The sequence below is a fragment of the Sinohyriopsis cumingii genome, chromosome 8 (assembly GCF_028554795.1).
Source record: "Sinohyriopsis cumingii isolate HCF-2022 chromosome 8, ASM2855479v2, whole genome shotgun sequence".
Classification (NCBI taxonomy): Eukaryota; Metazoa; Mollusca; class Bivalvia; order Unionida; family Unionidae; genus Sinohyriopsis; species Sinohyriopsis cumingii.
In genome coordinates this window covers 6870402-6879799 of record NC_142968.1, presented here as the reverse complement: position 1 = coordinate 6879799, position 9398 = coordinate 6870402, and the positions used below count along the sequence as shown (strand labels likewise).

The 9398-nt window shown below is 37.9% G+C and overlaps 1 protein-coding gene across 1 annotated transcript; it reads left to right on the top strand.

The window, feature by feature from the left end:
• Positions 1–591: 591 nt before the first annotated feature.
• LOC149792915 (uncharacterized) lies at positions 592–5087 on the top strand. The gene has a single exon (XM_089966759.1). The coding sequence runs from the start codon at positions 948–950 to the stop codon at positions 1887–1889; it is 942 nt and encodes a 313-aa protein (XP_089822885.1). The 5' UTR covers positions 592–947; the 3' UTR covers positions 1890–5087.
• Positions 5088–9398: the final 4311 nt, after the last annotated feature.

The window sequence follows — 9398 nt, the reverse complement described above, 5'->3', positions numbered from 1 at the left end:
TGGCCCCTATGCAGAGGCGTGAAGATTTGTAAAAAATATTGATAAAACTAGTGCAAATTTATCATAATGTTCTGTTTCTTGATCATGGTGCACCCTAGGGTTATCTTCCCAGGTGTACGTGGAAGGGGGGGGGGGGGCACAAAGATTTGTCAGTGCTTAGGGCACCAGTGAGCCTTAATCCGCCCCTGCCCCTATGTACCTCATCTAGAACACACCGTTGTGTGTAATTTACGTAAAGCTGTTTATGAGGCTATTACGTACTTGATCTGCGAAATATAATCACATCAGCACTTGTTTCAATAGTTGTCAGTCACTTTAGTTAAAACTTGTTCTGAGTTGTTTTGTGTACATATTCGCACATACTATCTGAGTAGCAGAGTTCTTTCAAAATGAAAGCATACACTTAAAAATGTGTACATTCACATCGTAAATGCGAGTAACGTACTTATTACATAATTTAAAATAATGCATACGTTTAAAAATAAATGCCGTAGGTGGGTTTCGATCATGGGTCTTGTGCGTGACAGGTAGACGTATTTCCAGGAGACCAGAGTAATTACTGCATTGGATGACATTTCTATTCTAATCCAATCTAAGACAGACACTGATCTCAGAGCGAATACTGTTATAGCTAACGGTGCGAAAGTTAGTACGCGGCCGTCATACGAAATATATATTATTACTAAACAATTTCTTTTTTATGTTTGTAGACCACAAAAAAAGAAGAAAAAAAAAAAGAAAAAAATAGGTCACCAATCCTGTAAGGGCCATTGATGGGTATGAGTTAACTTTAGCTGAGTTCACATAATATGCAATATTTTTACTCGTCTCTAATGAGTTGATCGGTTGCACGGCGAAGAGTCTTTCCAAAATTTAGCCCACGGCCGCCGTGCGAATAGACACTTCCGTGATAAAATGTTAAGTCAGAGTGTTAAGTCAGGATCAACATGAAGTCTACGGGAGAAAAACCATTCAAATGCGAATTTTGTGATAAAATGTTCAGTAATGGTGCTGGATTAAAAAGGCATACGAGGATACACACTGGAGAAAAACCATTCAAATGTAAAGTTTGTGATAAACTGTTTAGTAATTATTCTCATTTAAAGAGCCACATGAGGATGCACACGGGAGAAAAACCATTCAAATGTGAAGTTTGTGATAAAATGTTCTCTCACAACAGTAATTTGAAAACGCACATGATCATTCATACTGGAGAAAAACCATTCAAATGTGAAGTTTGTAATAAAATGTTTAATCAGCATTGTTCTTTACAGAGGCACACGAGAATACATACCGGAGAAAAATCTGTCAAATGTGAAGTTTGCAATAAACTGTTTAGTCGAAATGTTCATTTAAAATATCACATGAGTATGCATACTGGAGAAAAAGCATTCAGATGTTTAATTTGTGAAAAAAAGTTCAGTGGGAATGTTCATTTAAATAACCACATGAGAACGCATACTGGAGAAATATCCTTCAAATGTGAAGTTTGTGATAAACTCTTCAGTACTAATAGTGATTTGAAACGGCATACCAGAAAACACACTGGAGAAAAACCATACAAATGTGATGTCTGTGACAAAATGTTTAGTCAGTACTGGGGTCTACGGCAGCACATGATGATACACACTGGAGAAAAACCCTTCAAATGTAAAGTTTGTGATAAAATGTTCATCAATAGTGGTGATTTGAAAACCCACATGAGAATTCATACTGGAGAGAAACCATTCAAATGTCAAGTTTGTAATAAACTGTTTAGTAAGAATTTTAATTTAAAGAGGCACATGAGAAGTCACACGGGAGATAAACCATTCAAATGTGAAGTTTGTAATAAAATGTTCAGCCAGAGCAGCGAATTGAAGACCCACTTGAGGCAGCATACTGAATAAAAACCCCATTAAAATATGGGTATTGTAATAAAATATTTAGTCATGGAGGCAGTTTGAAAAAGCAAATTAAGATACACATTGGAATTAAACCATTCAAATGTAAGTAGACAATACAATGTTTTGCTTGGGTGGTGCCTTGGATAGCCACATGACAGTACATACCAGAGGTGAGCCATTCAAGTGTCAAGATTCTGATAAATGTTCGATCAGGATGGTACTTTGAAAAACGCATAAAGATGTATAGTATGGAATGACTTGGGTATGGAAGGAATGAATTGCTTCACCTTGAATAGCCACATACCTGGTACATGTACTAGAGATCAAGTGTTAAGTTTGTGGCAAATGTTAAATCAGGATGGTAATTTGAAAATGTACGTGAAGACTGGCTTACACACTGAAGAAAACCATTTTAATGTTGTGCAGTGTCTAGACCAAGGGATGAACTTTTGAAGCAGTGAAAATCCATATTGGAGGAAAACCAATTTAATTGTGAAGTTTGTGGTCAATTTAAGTGTGATATATATTTAATTTATATTAATACATAAGTAAAATATTCTGTATATGTATGGCTTTAATATTAGGATTATTATTAATAGAGTTAAACATGTTTATTTGGGTCTGGGTGTAAGTTATTGGGATTCCCCAGGTGTACCTGACATTGTTCATGTTTTTTATTATAATTGTAGTAACTGACCTTTAGTGATCCATAATGGAGAGCGCTTTAGACCACTCGGCCACTCAGGGCCCTTCTGCTTTGTCTAATGTGTTTGTTATAAAAACCAACATCAACAGATACATAACAAAAAGCAAATTAAAATCTCTCCAACCAACTTGGATACCACCATGCAAAACATGTCATCAACTAGCCACACAGGTTCACCATATCCCGGAACTCCTTAACTGATTGGCCCTTCGTCACGGAACAATCGACTACTACAGAAGAAATGGTATTTCCATCCATCGATTATCACGCTGATCTTTCCCCGATGAGATCGACCGTTGGTGGGCCTTTTTGCGACAATAAGGAATGCAAGACTCCATTTTTTGTCTCTCCAGTACCAGACCCAACAGTTTTGGGAATGGACTCCCTATCGTTGGATTGGATAAACCATTCTGAACTCGTACAGCTACCTCGAAGCCATCTGATTCCAAGTGATACATAAAGCAAGAAAATCAGCTTGTTGCCTCACACCCATCACACCACTCCGATGGGAGAAGTCGTGGATCAGTGACCTCATCAATCCTGGATCAGAACTCCACGGTTGATTCGAATCTTATCTACTCAAACAACTACGATGACAGTTGTTTCGTCCCTGCCCGGAGCTCCTGAACCTGAATCTGGATCATATCAAAAAGGCCCACAGGCTTAAATATTTCTCAGAACCAGTCGTGGAAAGACGTCTAAAATGTATGAAGTCAAATGGCACATTTTCACCCAGTGGTGCACAAACGAAAATATTTTACTTCTCCAGTCATCGATACCGCAGATAGCTAATTTCCTCCTCTAGCTCTTAGAAGAGAGAAAATTAGCTCCGAGTACGATCAAAGGATACCTTTCCACGATAGCTGACACCTTTCATCATCATGGGCATGAATATATCGGACAAAAGATTGACTAATCCAATCTACTTGCAACTTTGAGTATACACGGCCTGAAACGTTAGCCCTCTACCCTAAGTAGAACCTATCTTGGATATTAACCTGGCTGAACAAGACTCCTTTTGAACCAGTTGCACAGGCATCTCTGGCGCACCTTTCTTACAAGACCTGCTCCCTCATGGCCTTAGCAACGGCAGGCATAATTAATGAATTACATGCCCTGTCTGCAGACCCTAATTACCTGCAATTCCGACAAGATGGGTCAGTCATTCTCATGACGGCATTCCCTTTGCCAAGAACCGTCTCCCTTCCACGGGTAACCGGAAATCTGTCATCAAACCCTTTTCTCACCTGGACACATCAACTGGAGGCCATTTACAAGACCCCGTCATATCTTTGAAGTGGTACCTTAATCGAACGGAGCTGGTTCTTCGACGGAGATCACATGTTTTCTACCTCTTAAATCAGGACAAAACGATATATCAACTCAGGCTATCTCATTCTGGATTAAGTTCGGTATTCTCTCAGCGTACTGGGAAATAATCCCACTCAAATTAACGTTTTCCGCATCTCAGCTTGTGAGGTTAGGGCAGTTGCGACCAGCCTTACATTTGATTGGAACTATTCTCTAACCGACATCACTCGTGCTGTGGGACGGACACCGGAGTCCACATTCTCTAACTTTTGTCTCCGAGATTTTTCATCCCAAAGGTTCCATTTTGATCTGGTAGGACATATATCATCAGTTCAACATTACTTTTCCAAGTCGATCGAATTTTCTTAAGACTCGGCTTTACGATTTCCTCTGAATTTCCGGGATACCTTTTCCCTTTTGAAGCCGCGCCCCAACATATTGAGTCCCCTCCAGTGGGGCTACCTAGAAGCTGTCTCTCATACCTTAGGGGATCGGAGATTTTATCTCCGGGTTAAGGGGATGTAACTCCTTCCACCTATTACTTAGCCTTCTAAGGTAGTATGATTAGTTAATTTATTTGAAGAAGAAAACAAAACTTTCAATGTAAAATGCGTTTCTTCGAAACTACTTACCCATTCTTAATACATATAAATATCCCAGCCTCTCGGCAGTTACATCCCCAGTGAGCATGCCTTCCGCTCCAGTAATGACTAACATATCCTTTCACGTTGCCGCCAAGTTTTAATGTAAAGAGAGAACATTCTGCCCGACCAACAAATAGGTTGGCAGACAACTGTTAGCTCCCTTGAGCTGAAAGAAGTATCTGGGATGGCTAGATTTGCAATGTAGTGATAATTTTCCTTAGGTATTATGATTGGGTAAGTATTTTCGGATAAAAAATAAAAAACTTATTATACTAGGAAAAATTGTTTTCTTTCACATATTCATGCCTAAAGTTTATTCTCCTGTAAATAGATCCATATATATTTCTATAACTTGTAAATTATTTTTATTGAAATATATTAGTTCAATAAATATACTGCAATTCCACTGTTGGATTATGGGAATGTATTGATTACATTAATATCCCTTATTAACCTTATGGTCTACTTATTGTCCGTTCTCTTGATGTAAATGGCTTTAATAGTCCTAAAGGTGCATGCGTCTGCATCATATTTGTTTATCATAACGGGAACTTAAAGTGGGTGGGGTAGAATGGTAATGTTGATGAATAATCAGAGACATGCTGATCCCAGTTTTGTGCCACCAATATCACGTACCGACTTATCTTGTACTGTTGCAGATATTTTCACATATACAGTAACAAAATCATTGATTCTTAACTGTTTTTGGTGTTTGTGTTTATGATTAGTTTTCATCATTGTATATAAGTAATAGAATCTTACCGAGGTGCTGAGGCTGCATAATTTATCGATGGAGTGTTAGATGACCTGAAAATGGTTCTCAACACAGATCGTGACTGCGTTGGACTTGTCAATGAATATCTGCATTCAATCGGCGTTTCCGAACCCTCCGATACACTGACATAATTTTGTATAGGGTCAAGCGCAAATTCATAGCTGTAACCACACTGATATATCACTACTAACTCTAGGTCGTCCCGGAATTGTCCCACGTGATGTTACAATGGCGAAATGACATTCACAGATGTGTGCACCCCTCTTAAGTTTACCAAACAATATTTTAAATCAACACTGGCGGAATTAAGAAGAGAAATACCCGGACTGTTATTCAACAAGGACGCACTTGCTCTGATAACAGTTATCGGAGAAAGACAACTTATTCATGCAAAAAGTTTTACTCTGAGACAAGTTCGTGCACATGCGAAAACCTGAGACAAGAGCTACATGTACCATGTTGGCGACTCTACAATGCGTCCCATCTTGAATTACAGAACAGTGGTAGATGCAAAAGTAAGTTTTTATTTACCATTAACTCGATTCAACTTTAGTAATCCTGTTCCATTCAAGAATTAGACAATGTCTTCTTCGCTGCACATACTTTGTATACATGCGACTCTATTTTCAAAATAGGCAAACTATGCGGCACACACGTCATTGCCGAAATATGATTGGCTCAAAAGGTTATACGTATTAACACATTAGCTCAGACTTGTCTCAGAGTTAAAATTCGCGAAAATCACACGATTCGGATCCCTTAAGTTCAGTTTGGTACAACGCAGAAAAGTCAATTATGGCTTAATGAATAGAAAAATAGCTTAAGAGTAAAACAGGCCACCTGGTATGGACGTCTGCTTTTAAAGACGGAAATAGCTGAAGGAAATCGAGGGTCATGGTTGGAAGTTCCGTACCTTCTCTCATATATTATGATAGTGAGGGTCCTATGTCAGAACGGGTCATGGGGGTAACCTAAGGTGTTTTTGTCATTCTGTATGAATTTTTTCTTTAGATTATTGTTTTCTTTCTCAAAATCAAGCTCGTGTCGAACACATGTGGTGCAAAAGCAAGGTTACTGTCAGAGTGAGGGTCAAAGATCAAATAGTGTCCGGGGCATAAGTCTTTAACCGGTTGACGTCGTAATCAGACGGGCTAATGCTTAATGCCATTTCAAAGGAGAGATAGGGCTCACATATCAACTAGAATAACTTGTGGAGAAAGAACTCGGGAAAACCCAGTTTAATGGATATAACACTGAGACTTTACTCATGACATACTTAAAATGCCTTAATTAATACTTACAGAAGAGGGGGAATTTAGTAAATCGTCCTCCTCACATAGCCGATATGAATTTATGAAAATAAACCGTTCAGTAATGGACATAAAGTTGCCCTATAGGCCCTTTGTAATGAATGACTTCATCATCAGCCATAGTTGTGGTGTGCTGGCAGATTGACCGTTGAGTCTATATGGTGTTTGGAAGTTGAAATAAATTCATTAAATCTCAAGATACTGTTACAAAAATACATTCATTACAGAACACAAATCAGGTATTTTATTAGTATCTATATTTGTAATATATCAGTTGATTTTGTTTCAGTGTGCCTTGTTCAAAATGGTCAATTTCCGTGATTTCATATAGGAGACGCTGCCAGGTTGCCCATCGTCTAGGCAAAATCGGCAGAATATCGTCTACAAGTGACTCTATCTGGAAGCATCAGTTATTTATGTCAAAAAATAAAATGCTGCCAGAACTTGACTTGGTGGAGACAAAAATTGGAGCATGGTAAGTTAAACGTCACTGGCTACCTATATTATACAAACGTGTGATATTATTAGAGTCCTTTAAAAAACGCATCTGTTATTTATGCACACCATATAAATGTTTAATTTATACAAATCTAGCCACCCAACTGAAGTTGATGCTACTATCCCAGGTGTAGAGAGGCGCATTTCTGATGTGAAATCATGGATGACATGTAACAATCTGCAGATGAATGATGATAAAACTGAGGCCATTCCGATCACAACACAAAGACTTTCTCATTCACATCCTTTACTTCAAACAATAAATATCGGCAACACCAACATTTATTTCAAACAAACAGTACGAAACCTAGGTGTCACTCTGGAGAGTACTCTCACATTGCACCAACATGTCATGAACATATGCAAGGCTGCATCTCTTGTGTGTTCATTAGTACTTTCAAGACTTGACTATTTTTGTTACTCAATTCTGTCTGGTTCGTCTCAATATCTGCTCCAGAAACTTCAGAAAGTTCAAAACACAGCTGCTCGGATCATACTTAGAGTACCACGATCAGAGCACACCTCCCTGCTGTTCTGGACCCTACACTGGCTATCGATTCGATCCGGAATTAAACACAAAATGTGTTCTCTGTGGTAAGTTTCAATGTCGGACTCAAGTCCAACATACCTATCCGACCTCACCCATGTGTACAATCGTATGCTCATTATTCCCACTATGAAAACAAAGTCATATGGACAACGTTCTTTTGCATACCAGGGTCCAGCAACGTGGAATGAATTAGCCATGGAACTTAGACACAAAGACACAGTGATCACATTCAAGAGTACTCTGAAAAAACACTTATTTCGACTGCAATAACAAACTTAAAGACCTAATAATGTTTCCTACCTCAAATATTCTCAGCATGTTTTTTTAATGTTTTCTAATTTAAAGGTGTTTGTTTTTGTAATCATATTATATATTTTTGTATCTTATAGGTGTTGTCTGATGTTGTAAAGCGCTTAGAGCTTCTAAAGATTAGTCGCTATACAAAGTCCTCATTATTATTATTATTAATAATTGGACTGAAAAATTCGCTGTTTTAAATGAAATCATATTCGGCAGTCTTCGGAAACAATCGGTAATTTCCGCGCGCCTAAAACGGATGTGACGTACATTTGTCCCTTTTATTGAACCTAGCCATTTAAGTGTTTAATTTCACCACATAGATGTCTATATGATATACCTTACGATCGTGCTTTGTACAGCAAATATGGTGGACTGTGTTGCATATGAATGTAACCAAGAGTGATGATGGGTCAAAAGGGTTCTTTCGTTTTCCAAAAGACCGTGTTTACCAGAGAAAAAAATGTATTGAAGCTGTGGGATCGAATAAGGTAAACGATGGGAAAATTGTACCATTTATGCCGGATTATAGTCAGCTTGGCCCAAATACAATTCGTCCCAACTTGAAAGACAGTTCGCTTAACAATAGTTAGATCAAATTCTTTTTTCTGCAGACCACAAGGAGAAACTATGTAATTGTTATATATTTGTGATTTGCTTGTATCTGATTCAATATATATTTATTTCAATTTAATTCTTTGTCAGTTTTAAACTTTTTATTTTTTCATTACATGATATTGAAATGGAAATTTATTCACCAGAGATGATATTTTTTTCAAGAAAGAGTTTGACCTTGACTGTTTCTAAACACCAGGTGTTGATCTAAATCCTGATCCAAATTAGTAGCAACCATCGTAAACAAGTTCTATATTTGTTTTAAAATGATTGGTGTTGTCAAGTCGTAATGGGACTTTGGATTTAAGATGTAAACAACTTTTTTATATTTTATTTCTTAGGGAAAATGATTCGTTTTTGTCAAGATCACACTGGGTGTACGTGATATTTGACATGCTATTTGGCTTCTAGAGCCTTCCAGAAGATGATCACGTGACCCTTGCTTACGTTTGCAAGCCAATATAACCCATGTTTTGGAGAAATAATTTCAGTAGAAGCTGGGCTCTTGAAGTGTTAGTTGTATGTTGTGCTGTATGGAGTTATTTCAAATTACTTGATTTGGAGTTATTTCAAACTACTTGGATTCCAAAAGATCAATTCTGTTATTTTTCTGGAAAATAGTTGTGCTCGTTAGTAGTGAATAGGGCCACCCTAGCCTCAATGGAAATTAGCATTACAGGACCCCTTGGGCCACTCTAGCCTCAATGGAAATTTAACATGGGGAAAAATCATTGGCCACTCTAGCCTCAAGGGGAATTTAACATGGGGAAAAAGTGTTGGGCCACTCTAGCCTCAAGGGGAATTTA